This window comes from Petaurus breviceps, unplaced genomic scaffold, assembly GCF_028583685.1.
Source record: "Petaurus breviceps papuanus isolate PSGF00001 unplaced genomic scaffold, PetGlider_PUasm1.0 140, whole genome shotgun sequence".
Classification (NCBI taxonomy): Eukaryota; Metazoa; Chordata; class Mammalia; order Diprotodontia; family Petauridae; genus Petaurus; species Petaurus breviceps.
Window position 1 is genome coordinate 34,901,007 of NW_027185698.1, and position 17,134 is coordinate 34,918,140.

Genomic DNA, 17,134 nt, shown 5'->3' on the forward strand with positions numbered 1-17,134 from the left:
GTCTGAGGCTGGATTTGAACTCAGGTCCTCCTGACTCCAGTGCCAGTGCTCTATTCACTGTGCCACCTAGCCACCCCAAGATGTTATTTTCTTCAGTCAGGTTGTTGATTCTCTTTTCATGGTTTTCTTGTATCATTCTCATTTCTCTTCCCAATTTTTACTCCACTTCTCTTATTTGGTCTTCATAATTATTCTTGAGCTCCTCTATGACCTGTAACTGATTCATATTTTTCTTGGAAACTTTTTGTGCAGGAGTTCTGATTTTGTTTTCTTCCTCCTGTTCCATGCTTTGATCCTTTTTGTCCCCAAATTAGGAATCCAAAGTCAGATTGCTGTGCTTGCTTTGCTTCCATTGCTTGCTCATGTTGCCACTCAATTATTTGACTTTTTAGTGTTGTTGTTTTTTTTTGCCACAGTAGAACTCTGCTTCCAGATAGGAGAGCTTTGTTCCAAATTTCTGGGTTTTCTCAGCTGCCAGTGCTCTTAGTTGTGTGCCCTCTCTGAAGCCTCCACAGGATCTTGCACCTGGTCACACACCTCAGGACCTACAACCTAGACAGTGATCCAGATCCAAGCAGATTAAAGCAAGAGCAATTATCCCTCAGAATAGTAGTTTGGTCCCCCTACAATCTTCAGGTCAAGAGCTCTGAAGCAGCCATGCCACAACGGCTGCCACAGCTTAGCCACTTCTCCCTCTGGGGGACAGAAGATGGACCACACTCCCAGACCTCCTCTTCCCAAACTCTACACTGACCTCTCACTTTGTCTTTGGCATTTATGGGTTGATAATTCTGGAAACCACAACAACTGCTGGTGATTGACTCTTCTGATGTACCCCCAGCCATGACTTGTTGGGCTTCCCTGAGGATAAAACTGCAGGCTCAGGTGGGGCTAGGCTCTGCTCCCAGCAGGCTGTGATGGACCCTTTCTGTCCACCTGCCAAGCTGCCTTCAGAGGGAGATTTGTTTCTCTCTGTCACTTCGTGGGTTCTGCAGCTCTAAATTTTTTTTAGAGTCATATTTTATAGGTATTTGAGGTGGTTATGGGGGGAGCACAAGGAGATTTCCTTCTTCTACACCACCATCTTGGAGGCTCCACCTCCAAATTAGTCTTTTTTTTAAGGTATTATTTTCTTCAGTCAGGCTGTAGACACTCTTTTCATGATTTTCTTGCATAATTATCATTTCTCTTCCCAATTTTTCCTCCACTTCTCTTATTTGGTTTTCAAAATCCTTCTTGAGCTCCTCCATGACCTGTAACCAATTCATATTTTTTTCTTGGAAGCTTTTGGTGTAGGAGTTCTGACATCATTGTCTTACTGCTTTGATCCTTTTTGTCCCCCAAGAAAATGAGTCTAAAGTTGGATTTCTGTGCTTGCTTTGCTTCCTTTGCTTGCTCATGTTGCCACTCAATTACTTGTCTTTGGAGCTTTTTGCCACAGTGGAACTCTGATTCGAGAGAGGAGAGTTTTGTCCCAAATTGCTGGGGTTTTCTGTAATCATTGATATTGACACATCTCTTGAATTATGTGGTGGTGTCAAAGGCTTTAATAATTTAACAAATTAATTTTCTGATTCTTTAGAAATTTTACTACTCAGGAGGTGGGGTGACCACCCCTTCAAAGGCAGTAGCAAGTTTCATATTCACAAGTGTTGCTCCCTTGCAATCGTCTACTATATCACCTACACCTCTTGGATTCCCAGGCTTCCTTCAATACTCTTTTTCATATACCACCAGCTCCCAGAGGCTTCTCCTGATCTTCTCAGCTGCTAATGCCTCCCCTTTTCATATAACTTTCCATTTACTCTGTATATGTCTTATATATACTGGGTTATTTCAATGTTATCTCCCCATTAGAATGGTTCTATCTCTTGCCCTCTTGCTTTGATGATATAGAAGTTCTGCAGATTTGGTGTGGGGTACCTGGATGCTGCCTAGAGATGAAAGACCAGAATAATTTATCAGGTCCCAGTTCTAGGTGGAAAAAGAAGGGATTCTCTCAGCTAGAGTCAGAAAAGTGTCCTATGTGCCTATTTTTATAAATTGGGCTTTTGATGTGTGAGGGTTTGGGACAGAATCCAGAACAAAAAATGTCCTATGGTAATTTTTAGAGTCTCCAGGCCAGATACTCTTCCACACACATTTTTGTTAATATCTCTACTCATACAACTCTAATTGTTAAGGAGCATTTCCTTGTGTTCATAGTGTATGCACATCTCTACAACTCCTTCCTATTAATCCAACTTCTGTCTTCTGGGTCTAAAGCAAAATGAGCTACTCTTAGTTCTAAGTCAGGAGTACCAAATTCAAATAGAAAAAGACCCCTGCAAGCAGCACATTGACTTAGAAAAACATAAATTATGTTATCTATCTTGTATTATAATTTTATTTATTTTGTTACTTATTTCCCAATTACATTTTAATCTGGTTTCTCCAGGAGTTTTGAGTTAACACCTCTGTTCTAGGTGATAGTTCTTATTATGAACAGCTCCAAACATTCTGTAGAACAATTTGAAACTATATCCAAAGGGCTATAAAACTGTGGATACCCTTTGATCCAACACACCACCACTAAGTCTTTGACCCAAAGAGATCAAGAAAAACTGGAAAGGACCTAGATGTGCAAAAATATTTATAGTCAATTATTTTTTTTGTAGTGGTAAAGAATTAGAAATTAAGGGGATACCTATCAGTTGGGTAATGGCTGAACAAGCTGTGATATATGATTGTAATGGAACACCATTGTGCTATAAGATATGATGAGGGAGATAGTTTCAGAAAAGCCTAGGAAGATCTTTATGAATTAATGCAAAGTCAAATGAGCAGAATAGGAAGATCATTGTACATAGTAACCGTAATATTGTAACAATGATCAACTGTGAAAGATTTAGCTACTCTGATCAATACAATCGTCCAAGACAATTCAGGAATAATTATGATAAAAAATGCTATACACCTCTATAGAAAAAGAAATTGATGAACTCCATATGAAAATTGAATTTTTCACTTTATTTTTTCTTGATTTTATTTTTTTAATATGACTAATATGGAAATAAATTGTTAATTTTTTCACATGTATAAATAATATCATATTGCTTGCCTTCTCAATGGACATGAGGAGGGACTAGGGAGAGGGAGAGAATTTGGAACTCGTTATTTTTTTTTAAAAGAATGTTTAAATAAATATTTTGAAAAACAAAAATTAAGTGATTCCCCCCCCCCAACTCTCAATGTTCCTTTTCCAGACTAAACATCCTCAGCTTCTTGAATCAACATGAGAGAACTTAGGTGGTTCACCATCCAAGCATCCTCTTTCTGAGGATGCTATTTAGCTTGTCATTGTCTTTCCTAAAATATTGCATTCAGAACTTAATATGAAATATTCTGCAATAGAATATTGACCAAGGATTATTATCTCCCTCTTCCTGGACAATAAGTTTCCATTAACATAAGAAAAAATCACATTAGATTTTATGGCTGCCATGACAAGCTGTTGACAAATGCTATGTTTGTAGTTCACTAGACACCACCTCCCCCTGCCCATAATCCTCAAATAACTAGCAATTTATCCATGCCTTGCCCATCTTATATTTTTGAAGTCAAATCTTTTAATCCAAATGTAAGATTTTATATCCACTAAATTCCATCCCTAAGGTCCACCCTAACATTCTAGTCTGTCAACATCTTTTTGAATCTTAACTCTGTTATTAAATCTCATATCTGACTCTTAGCTATATGGACCTAAATAAGTCATTTAGCTTCACTAGATTTTAGTTTCCTCATTTGTAAAATAAGGGGATTGGAGTAGATGACCTGTGAGATCCTTCCCCTTCCCAAAGCTATGATCCCATAAAATGAAAGTAAATATTGTTATCATTTTCCTTCTAGTTTTAGTAGAGGGTCCCTGCACTCAAAGTGTTTCTACTTGTGTCTGTTGTCTGTTTATATCACTCTTAGTTCAGCATCTTTATAAAACTTTTATTACATATTCACACATTACTATTACAGATAGCTAGCCTTTCTAACCCCCTTACCTCTCATCTCATTCCACAACACTTATGTAAAAACAATGCTCATCTCTCATGCACCTGAAATTTCCCAGTTTCCTCCTTCCTCAGAAAGGGGAGAAAGGAGGTTGAGTCAGGGGACTCATGATAAAGATGGACTTCTCCTGCCTAAAACTGCCTTAGAGCATCCCAAGAGATGCATGGTAGAACAGAAGAAGATGGAATCTAGAGTCAGAGGACTGGTGTCTGAATCATGATTCTGCTGCTTCCTTAACACCTCCATGACCTTAGGCAGGTCGCCTAACTAACTTCTTTGGACTAAAGTTTCCTCAATACTAAAATGATGGGATTGAAATTGGATAGGCTCTATGGTCCCTTTCAAATGGAAATATGATGATCCTTGAATTATACGATCTGCCTATCTACAAAATCAATGAACAAGGATCTATTAAGCATCTATTATGCACCAGGAATTGTGTGAAGAACTGAGGATAGAGAAAGGAAAAACAATCTCTACCTTCATGGGCCTCATGTTATGCTGGAAGATAAAGATCAACAAGAGAAAAAGCATGACATTCAAAGCCTCACCTTGGTTATCCAAGCTTGTCTACCGTTACTCTGAAACATGAATTCTTCTCTTCCAGGCAGGCTTTTCTCCTCTTTGTTACCCACAGAGTAGGAACACAGCAAAGTTCTTTAGTGGCCATCATCATCATCTAGCATTTATATAGTATTTTAAGGTGTTCTAATTTCTTTACAAATATATCATTTATATAGTACTTTAAGGTTTTCTAATTTCTTTATAAATATTATCTGATTTTATCCTCAAAATTCTATCCTTATCTGGGGGTAGGTGCTATTATTATCTCTGTTTTACAAACAAGAAAAGTGAGGTTCAATGACAATAATAATAATAAATAATATAATAAATAACCAGCATTTATATCAGGTCTACTATGTTCTAGGCATTGTGTTAAGTGCTCTATACATATTATCTCAAAAATGAGGCAAACAGAAGTTGTGTCTTGCCCAGGATATGAGCTTTAGACACCATAAGTATCTGAGACAGTATTTGAACCCAGCTGTTCCTGATATCTCCATCATTAACCTGTAAGCTCTTTGATGGCAGGGAGTGATTTTCTTTTTTCTGTAATTATCAACATTATCTCCTGAACATAAAGATAAGAAATGATTATGATTTGGGCACGATGGAGAGGTTGCATTGTGCAGTGGATAAAGTATTGCACTTGACTTCAGGGGGATCTGAGTTAAAGTCCTAGTTGTGTGACTGGGTAAGTCAATACCTTCTTTGGGTTTCAGTTTTCTCCTCTTCAAAATATGGAGATGGAATAGCAATTCTCAAACGAGCAAGATGTATTTTAAGAATCTTATGGAGCATTATTGTGCAGTAAAAAATGGTGAATATGAAGAATTTAAAAACTTGGTAAGATTTGCATAAATGGATTCAGAGTGAAATGAATAGAACTAGTCAGATGATTTACATGGTGACCACAATAATGTAAAAGACAAGAACTTTGAAAAACTTTAGAATTCTAGCCAATGTAATGATCAGCTGTCACTTCAGAAGACTGAGAATGAACCATGTGTCCTGTTCTGAGACAGGCCGATGTAGGCCTGTTGTCCAGGCTAGGAATTGGAATGAAATGAGAGACTACTGGCCATATGGTATTTTTTTTAAAGAAGCTTAATAATAACGACACAGAAAGGATATTCAGAAAATATATGACAATGATTCAGTTGGGCACAGCTTCCCTGCCTCCACAATTACCACAATGGAGAGTTGACCTGTTTATGTTACACACCTGTACAGATGTGATGTTTCTAGTAAGCCAGAGGAGCTCCACTCCTTTCCTGGGCTTTTATGCTTGCAGCCATGGGTCTCCAAATTGGACTGACTCCAAGGAATATAGGACTTTTGAGGGTTAGAGGTAAAGATTTTTTTTTCCTCTTTTCTTTTTTTTTTGGTAGGAGACAAGCCATATGATTGGCTATTACAGGGATGATGGGATGGAACCCACTCCTATACTCTGTACCATTCACTTTGTCAGATCCTAACTTCCCTCCTCCTTATCCAGATGTTTGTATAGTCATAACCTAAAGACAATTATGCCACCCTCAGCAGCAGTTGCACATGTGTTATTGGGAAACTCCTTTTTTCCTGCATACTTACCTACCCTGAGAAGAGTTGGTAGCACACATCCCTCAAGGCAGGTCCTGAACTATAGGACAGTGACTGATGAATGAAAACACCACTCATGTTTTGAGTGAAAAATACTGAGTCTCAAGGGATGAGAAGGTGGAGATGACTTTTAATCTGCACCACAAGTCTCACCTATGTTACCTTTCTCTCTATCAACAAACTCACCATTTTCCCAAAGGTCCCTATTACTGTTGAGGGCATCACCATCCTTCTAGTGACCAAGGTTCACAACATCTGTGTCAACTTTGATCCTCTTTTCTTTTCTTTTTTTAAATTTATTTGTTTACTTTTTAGTTTACAACAGTCAGTTCCACAATCCCTTGAGTTTCAAAATTTCTCCCCCTTCCTCTCCTCTCCATTGTCTTTTCTTAACCCTCACAAATCCAATTAGTGGCCAAATCATAAATGATGCTTTTAGGCTGGTTAATAAAGTAAACATCTTAATTTTGTGGTTTCTTTTTTTTAACTCAGTTTTTTTTTAATTTTTTGCAGGGATGATGAAAGAAGAAAAAACAGAAAACAAACTTTAAATTGCATTGCCCCAATTCAGAAAGAAGTACTTCAGAGTTTTCTTCATGCCCCTCTTTGCTCTGGCCTACATTACCCAAAAGCAACTGATGGCCTGCCTCAGCTTTTCTGTGATCCTGTCATAAAACCATACCTGCTTCTTCAAATACAGGCAGATGACACTGTTATGGTCACATATCCGGTTACTGTGAAGGTGATTCATTTCTGCTTGTTATGCATACACACTTCACCTTGTTTTGTTTTTCCTGGGGGGTGGTTTTGCTGGTTGCAACCAATTTATCACTTTCACCTTTTCTGTTGTTCCCTTGTGAGCACCAATGACGTCAGGGAAACAGCCAAGAAATCCTTTGTATTCATGATTACAGTCCTTCAGGAAATGGAAATCTTTGACTGCTCTTCCACAACATTTGCAATTTCTTCTTAAGTTTTTCGTGCTTTGGTTATTGGTCATTGAGATCTGTTTCACCTTGGTTAGCCACTAGAACTGAACACAATTGCTAAACATTGCAAGACTTTTCCTGTCTTCTGCTATTCCTTGGGAAATGGTCCTGCACACCACTGCTGATGTTTCTGTCCCACTGTCAGCAGCTCCTTCACACCATCATCCATGGCCTTGATGAACTAACTTATCAACAACTGTGCATTTCTGTTCTATTTCTATCAAGTCCAGGTCTGGGGCTTCTGATTCCATGGCTGAAACTATCATAACAACCACCAACTCATCCTTTTCAGCCTTCCTCTTCCCAGTTTTCCCTCCCTTTTATCCCCAAAATTCAATAACCACTGGAAAACTTTGCTTTCTGAGATGACAGGATCACAACATATTCTAGTCATCTATGCCTGAATTCCATTTGCGTCTTTATAAGTCCTTCTTCAAAGAGACCTGTAACTTGCTTGTCTGGGAGGCCTCCATAGAATCTCTTAGATCTGTCTCTCTAGATCTCTCTACTCAGACAGTTACTACCATCATTTCAGCCCTCATCACTTTTAACCTAGACTATTGCAATAGCCCACATAATTACCCTCTAAGGTATTTTTTTTTTGCACTACATCATCTGTACATGTCTATCAAAGTGATTTTCCCAGAGTATAGTTCTTACCATTCTTACCATGCCCCTCTCCTATTCAAGAAACTCCAGGGTCTCTCTATTGACTCTAAAACTAAATTTGATTTCATCTTTATCTCACAATTTTAATTCTATTTTTGCATAAGTTTACATAAGTTATATTTTATAGTTCCATATTTATTGTTCTATTTCTAATAAACTGTATTTCTGTTAGGTTCTACTTATGTGTACATTTAAAATAGATGATAGATAGATAGGTGGATAGGCAAAAATGAATAGTTTATGAAGCACTAACTACGTGCCAAGTACTGTGCTATGTGCTTGGGATACTTATATAAAGCAGACAAAAGAATCCCTTTCCTCAAAGTGCTTATATTCTAATAACTATAAAAGCTATAAAGTGGTACTGGAAAGAGGAAAGGTAGAGTTTCTGGCTAAATAACATATGTATGGTGTAGATAGTGGGAGCGTGAGCCAAGAGAACACAGGAAGTGCAATGATGCTTTGGGTTCCTCCAGCTAGGTAAGTCAACAGGCTCATCTATTGGTAGTGAAAGTGTTAAGGAGGAAATTACTTAGTTCCTGGTAAGATGGAGATTTTTCATAGATAATTTACAAATAAGTAAATATCTGCATATTTTGAATGTAAGCTCAAAACATTTTCATTGTAAGATAGGTGATCAAAAGACTTTGGAGACCACAGTTTAGGTCAATGGAAAACTATATCAATTGTTTAAGCCTTAGTCTTGCCTAATTCAGTTAAGTTTCCAGAATGGTTTTATTTCTGTCTTGAGGGGAGGGGAAAATTAGTTTATGTGGCAGGGACCTGCCAGTTTTGTTTTTTTCTAGAAAGTGTTTCTTCTACTACATTCACCACCTCTTGGCAGAAAGGTGATGGAATGGACAACCTGAGACATTTTCATATATAACTAATGTGTTGATTTGTTTTAGGGAGGGCTTCTCTTTGGAAGGGGTGGGAGTTAGTGTGTGGTAATGAAAAAAAGAGGGGAATTGATAAAAAATATAAAATATAGAATAAAAATCAGAAGATACAAACATAATATTGTTACTATCTGAAATTTAATGTAGAATTTTAAAAACATGATGTATCACAATTTTATGGATGTATAGACATATCTGTACATACATATGTGTATGTTATATGTATATCTAAATGTTTGTATTTCAGACGATTGTTAAACATAATAAAAATAGGTTGAGTTCCTTTCCTGTTCTAACATTTGATATTATGAATCCTAAAGTCTCATCTAGCTCTGACATTACATGTTTTATATTTTAAGGTCCCTGCCAACTCTAATATTATATATTCAAAGTTCCCCTCTAGCTCCAACATTATATAATCCGTAATTCTATTTAGAACATAGCTGAGAACCAGAATGGGGGTGGGGTGGGGATAGATTCTGAGCAGCCATGAGATGTTAAAAATTTAATGTACTAAAGGTTATAATTTTTGTGCACAGAAGAGCAGAATTTATTAATTAAATTGATTATTAAATATGATTAATTAAATTATAAATATGACTACTTAAGTTATATAATTAATATTTTTAAGAACATGTTTATAAAGAACCACAATACTTATAAGCTATTTTCTTTACAACTACAAAGTGAAACTGATACATCCTAGAATGTATTTTTAAAGAAATAGTTTGTGACCATCTAGAGAAGGCAAGAGTGATCATTAAAGTCACTAAGAATGTGTAATATATTTTAAGAAGATTTCCTATAGCGATAGATGCTTTACATGTATACACATATACTTGATAGTTTTGGACTTAAAGGTGTAAGGCTTAATCAGGTTGGACCTCATTCCTCAATGAAGCCAGGTAGACAAAATAAGATATACAGGCAATGGGGTATAGGAATCTATCTTACTCTACAGAAAAATAAAAGAGAAGGAGATTAGAAGGGGGTTGATAGAATGATAAAACAGAGGGCAGATTTGGGGAAGGGGTAATCAGAATCCATAACACCTTGGCATAGGTGGAGGGGAGAGATGGGGAGAAAATTTGGAACTCAAAATCTTGTGGAACTGAACGTTGAAAACTAAAAAATGAATTCGTTAATGAAAAGTTTTAAAAATTGAAGCCAGTTAAACAAGGTGTCTCTGTAGACAAAAAGTCTGAGTTCAAGTTCAGTTCAGGTTCATGCTTACTTTCTAGCTGTGTGACCACAGCCAACTCATATATTCTCTGGGCTTCAAGTTTATTCTCTGAAAATGGCAACTCTAATGCTTATGCTAGGGAGTTCTCAGAAATGTGAAATCTTCATCAATTATGTACTGCTATACACTTTACCTATAATATGCCAAATGATGGGTATCTACTTTATTTCCAGGCCCAACTCTTGGTCATTGAATGATCAAACTGAGATGTGGGAAAGACCTTAATTTAGAAAGTCCAAGGTCACCCACTCCACCCTGGGCCATTTCCAGTCATCTTGACCTTTGTCTTGCCCCACTATTTCAAAGACTCTGGAGGAGACAGAAGGATGACTTTGCACAGCCCTGTCTCACTTAAATTCAATCCATGCACAACTCAAGACTTCTTTGCCGTCATTGGTCCTTTTTGAGAATGAAGGATAAGCAACAACAACATTAGTATTATTGTGGTTAAAGATACATAATATGAAAAAAGAGAATGAGTTCCTTGAGGTACTGATTCAAGGTCTTTATAATTCATTTTCCTTCCACATAAGCCCACTGAACAGAAGGGAAGAGATCATTGTGGTTCATCCTTCATTCTTGAAGAGGACAAATGATATCAGGAGGATGATGTTTTGATGAGTGAATTGGATTTAAGTGTGTCAGGGCTGTGCAAAGTCATCAGCTCCACTCTCTCCTCCCAGAAGGGATCAGAGGATCATAGGTGTTTGGTTCATTTAAAGTCTAACTCAAATGGAGCTTTTAGTGATCTGCCTTCCTGTCTAAATCCTTTCCTACCTCTGCTTAGTAGAAATATCTGAGCTCTTATGCCACTTTAAAAACTCCCTTATTTATATCATACCCTATTTATGGAGATGGATAATGATGCCAGGGAAAGAGCACTAATCTGGAATAAAGGGTTTGAGTGGCAGTTCTGTCATTAACATTCTGCCATATTGGGCAAGTCAGATTTCTGGTGTTCTCATATGTATTTGGTTTGGGGGTGGGGTTGGCAGGGTTGTTTTTTTTTGGGGGGGGGGGGAATCATGGTTATGTGACTTGCCCAGGGTCACACAGGTTGTAAGTTTCTGAGGCAGAATATGAACTCAGATCCACCTGATCCCTCGCAGATGTTCTATACATTGCACCATCTAGCTGCCTGTTTCCTCATATTTAAATTAGCAATAAGAACCCTTGTGCTACCCACGCCAGAGGATTGTCATAGGAAAAGCACTTCATAACTATTACAAAAATGTGAACTGCCATGATGAAGCATCAGAAAATTTTAGTGAAGCAATATATACCTCAGGAGGTTTTTAAAAAGCTGTAGGCTCCTGAGACTACTATGGTGCCAAAATCTAGTATCTGTGTTGGTCTCCCTAACAGAATAGTAAGGAGGAAATTAAAATATTATTATATTTGTTTATGGCCATCTCCTCCATTAGACTTTGTGCTCCTTGAGAGCCAGGATTCATGTTTTATCTAAACTTTGTATCTCCCCAGTACCTAAAAAAGAGCCTTGAACATGAAATTGGTTATTATTATTATCATTGTTGTTATTGTTATAGTGCTTTTAGAGTTATGTTTTGTCTTCATTATAATCAAGGAGAAACTTGGGAATTTCATTGTGCTCCTGACTTCTCTGCAGATGATATTTGTAAAAATAAAACAACAACAAAAAAAAACCTGACACATAGTAGACACTCTATAAATGCTTATTCCCTTCCCTTACCCATTTATTCTATGCATTCTTTGTTGTTGTTGAGTTGTTTCAGTCATGTCTGATTCTTTGTGACCCCATTTTGGGGTTTTCTTGGCAGAGATGCTGAAGTGGTTTGCCATTTCCTTCTCCAGCTCATTTTACAGATTAGAAAACTGAGGCAAACAGGATTAAGTGACTTGCTCAGGGTCACACAGCCAGTAAGTATCTGAAATAGGATTTGAATTCATGAAGATGAGTCTTACTGATTCCAAGCCCAGTGTTCTATCCAATGTGTCACCTAGACATTTTAAACATGCTACGATAGCTGAAGTTTGATGTTGGACAGCTCCACTTTCGATGTTTGTGTCTGCTCCTTCCTCTGAAAGCAAATATAAACCAGTTATCCTTAGTGACTGCTGAGGAGTTCAAAGTTATGGGACTGTGACCATGAAGCAACCAATTACAGGGAAGAAGAAAAAAAATCCACAATCTGGTTCACAGATCAGTTAATTTTGTTTATTTCACAAGCTTTGAATTCAGAACTAAGAGCCACAACAAGTCAGTCTGGGACAGCATCAGTAAGTAAAAATGTGTGTGATTTCAAAAGAAAACTTTGTACAAAACTTTAAAAATCAGACTGCCACTTCAGCCGTCTCATAGGTACCCAAAAACCCATGCAAACCCAGAGTGCCGCTGCCTCATGGGACACAGCCCTGAATGGTATACTGGGGAGCAGCTTTTCTGTGTATAATCCTTGGCTCCACATGAACTCAAAAGCTGACACAATGAAAACAGACTAGAATGTACATTATGGGGAGGTACAGTTGTGACAGAGACCAGGTTTTCTGATACAAGACATGGAAATCCCTTCATAACTGAGAAAAGGGGAGTGGTCTTACTGGGCAATGTCAACAGGAACTATTCTTGGAGTATCTTTGATGGACAGTATTGACAGGAGCTGCTGTTAAAGCTACCTTATTGAACAGCATCAACAAGAGTATTTTTGGAACAACCCAGTTGGATTTAAACTGGAGCAGTGTGTGTGTGTGTGTGTGTGTGTGTGTGTGTGTGTGTGTGTGTGTGCGCATGTGTGTGTGTGTGAGGAGGAGGAGGGGGATTTTTCCTTTGAAGAGCACTCCAATGTATCAAATAAGGGCATTTAGTCATGGTGTGTCTAGGTCAATCATTGGCAATGTGTTCAATGGGACTCACTCACAGACTGGCATAAATAATTCAGTAACATGCATTCACTATCTTAGTACAACTACAGGGTGCAGAGGAACCATCATCATTCAGGTACGAGGACAAAGCTAAAACCTGGACTCACTAAAGGAGTAGCAGGTGCACCATGCTTTGAGGTGACTATGGGATGGAAACACAATGTTGAGGAGGCAAGTAGTTCCAAGCAAATACACCACACTATTATCACTTCTTCCTATACCAAAAAGAAAAAGGGAAGAGGGAACCAATCCCAAAAACACCATTCTTTTTTCCCATTAGTACCAAATAAAACTGTGGATGGCAATAACACTGACATAAAAGGGGATGGATGCGATTCCTGCAATCCTTCATTCGAGGCCACCCATTCATCTTCAGGGTTCAACCAAGGCTGGTGATATTGGAGCGACCCCCAGGAGGTGCCACAATGCGATGGCCAGTGCGGCGAGGGTTGTTGTCATCAATCTGGGCCCCTGGAAGAGAAAAAATGAGCCAATCAAGTTCTAGCATCCCCAAGATGGAGAAAGAATTAAAGTGGGTTTGACTTCAGGGCAGGGCACATCTTCAAATGGTAATAGCCTTTGTTCACCTCAGGGAGATTTTCTTGAGCAAGAAGAAAATGTAGAGAAAGTCGCAGTTACAAAATGGAAGAGAAGATCCAAAGTTCAATAGCGTAGCATGCTTGAGTCAGTGTGCTATAGGGGAAATAAATCTGGATCAAAAGTTAGGAGACCTGAGTTCGAATTTGACCTCCAAGGCTTGCTGGTTTCATGACTAGGGGAAAATCCTTTTTTAACATCTCATACCCTCAGTTTCCTTACTTACAAAATAAGATAAATAGTGTATAAACTCCCCATGCACTATTGTAAGGGAAGCATTTTGTAAGAAGCAGAATAACATAGTACTGCATATGGAAAGTTGACCTTGGAGCCAGGAAAAGTAAGTTTTTAGTCCTGTCTCTGACACATAGAATTCTATGATAAAGGATAACTGCAGATTAATCACAATCAATTCAGTTTGAGTTCTACTCATACTATTTCTTACTAGTTTTGTTTCACTATCTCTTGCAGTGGTTTCAATAAATTACCTAAAGTCTGTATTTTAAACAAGGGGACTAATCCAGGTTTCTACCAAAACAGGCATTTTAAAGGCCAATAGGCCAATAGACCAATAAAACTACCTAAAATAGTATCTTTCTCCATGAAAGTTCTCTGATTCTTCATCAAGGTCAGGAAGTGTTCCCTGAGCTCCCGACCATTCATTAATGACCTGCAAACTGTGGCAGGTCCAATCAAGACATAAAGGCATTGAATATAAGACCACTAATGTCCTGTGGGTCTTTCTTCTGGAGACCAGGCCAACTTAATTTCTAGTCTCAGCAGCAGAAGGCTGGTCTCCAGGGGAGAAACATTTTTTATTGGAGAAAATCCTGAGGCCTGTCTACTAGGAATATGTTAATGGAGGGCACACTCACAACACTCACGAAAAGAAGCATGGATTCCTGAACCATAAGCATCTTACAACTCCTCGAAGGGCCTCTGTAAATATCTTTTTACGAGTTAGGTGGTACAATGGATAGAATACTGGCCCTGGAGTCAGGAGGACCTGAATTAAAATCCGGTCTCACATACTTACTGTATGACCCTGGGCAAGTCACTTAACCCAGACTGCCTCTCAAAAAAATTTTTTTAATGTTTATCTATCTATCTCTATTTTTGGCAACATGATCTGAATTACTTTCTATTCCTTCCCACTTGTAGATAAAATTTCTTCGCTGCTCTACAACCTCCATCTTGCTCTCATTTAGCAGATAGAGTTGGCCAACTTTCCCTTATTGGAGGTTCCTAGGGTGGGACTATTGTCCCATCCTTTACCTGATAAACTGAAATTGGACTGATGGAGGTTCCTAATTGGTGGAGGCTGGTGTTTGGAAGGAGAAGATTTGGCAGAGGGAGCAGGAGTTGCATATTTTGGTGTAGCTGGAACATCATAGACCGGCCCATCATACATTCCTCTTGAAACTCCTTGCAAAGCACCGACCTGAACCATGTAAAAGACAGGTGAATTAGTGTCTAAATGAATTTCCATCTCACACCTGGACTTTTATCTTCCCTTTTCCTCATCTTTCACATTCAATAAATTGTGGAATCTGTCAGTTAAACCTAAATGTTCTTCGCACCTTCCCCTTCCTCTCCACTGTCCCTGACACCACCAAGGCTTAGACCCTTATCATTCTAATCTAGATTATAGTAACAGCCCCCTAACTGGTATTCCTGTCTCTTGGTTCTCTCTCTTCTTCACACAGCTATCAATGCAATCACCCTCTTACTGCTCTGACAATTCCACTTCCCTGCTCATAAGTTTTAAGTGGTCCCTCATTACTAACCAGAGAACCTCAGTTCAAATACTAACTGCTACTTGTATGAGCTTACTCAAGTCATGTATTTTCCTTGGGCCACAATTTCCTCATTTTTAAAATGACTGGATTGCACTAGATGACCTCTAAGGTCCCTTACAAGTCTAATATATAAAGATAGATAAAAACATAGAGACATAGATATGCATATATTATAAAATGTAATATAACATCAAAATAAGATGAACATAAAATAATATATAATATAACATGTCATAACATAACATGATATGATATGATAGGATAGGATTGATATGATATGATATAATTGATAAAAAGAATAGAATAGAATATATACAAACTCCTTATCCCACCATTCAATATCCTATACAATTTAGCTTGAGTTATTTTAGTTATTAGCTTGAGTAATTTTCCAGCCTTTTTTCATCTTATTCCACTTCAGTACCTCTATGCTCCAATCTCTCTAGGACATTCATTATCATTTGATACCACCCTGCCATTTAATGCCATCCTCATTTCATGTATGCCATCCAATATACCCTTGGCATCAGGGCATATTCCCTCATTGTCTCCTCCAGTTGAAATAATTCTTTACCTTCGAGGCCCAGCTTAGGTTTAATTTCCTACATCAAACCTCTCTGATCCCCCCCCACACTTGAAAGTGATTCCTATAATACTTTGTCTGGGATTCTCTCTTTGCTTCTGTCACACTTTGCCATGTTTCAAATGCACTTATATATTATTATATAATACATACTATAATGTAATATATAATATTATAATAACAATATCATATGACATATTATGCAAATGCTCCTTGGGGACAGAAACCCTCATCATATTTAATATTTGTTCCCAGCACCCAACACAGAAATTTTCACATAGTAGATGCCCAATAAATGTTTTTGAATGAATAAAATAAGTTATTTTGTTAATATAACAATTAATAATATATTTATTAGATAATTTAATACATAGCTAAATAATAAATAAGTAAAATGACAAACTAGTTAATAAAATATTTGTTTATGTTATTGATATAATAATGATTAATTATTAATATATTTATTACATAAAAAAGGATACACTATTACAAAAAACCGTTGAGAGCCAATTGGACAAGATGGGTGGAAGATGAAGCAAAAAAGACCATGAAGAAAGAGCCAACATAATGAGGCCTGGAAGTCATGATAAATGAGGATCCAGGGAAGGAACTGATTGTGTAGAAGCCAGAAATGTGACTTGGGTGAGACTGAGAATGAGAAGAAGGATAGCCATCTTCAAATATTTGAAGGACTTATATGTAGAAAAAGGATTAGAGTTGTTTTAGTTGGCATCACAAAGCAGAATGAGGACAAATCAGTCAATCAACAAACATGTATTAAGCACTACTATATATTAGGCACTGTGTTAATCACTGGATGAATGGGTAAAGAACCATATATAGTTGGTTCCATGTAAAAAAAATACTTCTTAAGAATTAAAGCTGCCCCGAAGTGGAGTGGCTGCCAAGAGGCAGTGGCTCCATCAGTCTTCAGATAGAGATTGAATGGCCATTATTCATGGCTTCTGTAGATGACATATCTACCAAGTTTCAAATTGGTCTAGGTGACCCCTGAGGTCCCATCCAGCTCTGAAACTCTCTTGCTCTATGATATGAAATTAATTTAGAGTTTATGGAAATGGAAGAGGGGTTAAAATAAGAATAGAAACTCTCCCATGTAAATGAAATATATAATGTACATATACCAACAGATACTCCACTAACAGAAGCTAAAGTACCAGCTTAAATTCTCTTCCTTCAAGGGCCAGCTCATCCCATTTCTCCCCCATTATCTCCCATTCCTCCGC

General features: G+C 37.7%; 1 protein-coding gene across 2 annotated transcripts in view; it reads right to left on the reverse strand.

Moving 5' to 3' along the window:
- Positions 1–12,182: 12,182 nt before the first annotated feature.
- Positions 12,183–17,134, reverse strand: part of CRMP1 (collapsin response mediator protein 1) — a 77,060-nt gene continuing 72,108 nt past the window's right edge. For both annotated transcript variants that reach the window (XM_069070039.1, XM_069070045.1), the window contains exons 13-14: positions 14,781–14,946; positions 12,183–13,379 (exon numbers count right to left, since the gene is read on the reverse strand). In XM_069070039.1, the coding sequence (XP_068926140.1) occupies positions 13,288–13,379; positions 14,781–14,946 (258 nt within the window). In that variant the 3' untranslated portion in view covers positions 12,183–13,287. The remainder of the gene's footprint in view (positions 13,380–14,780; positions 14,947–17,134) is intronic.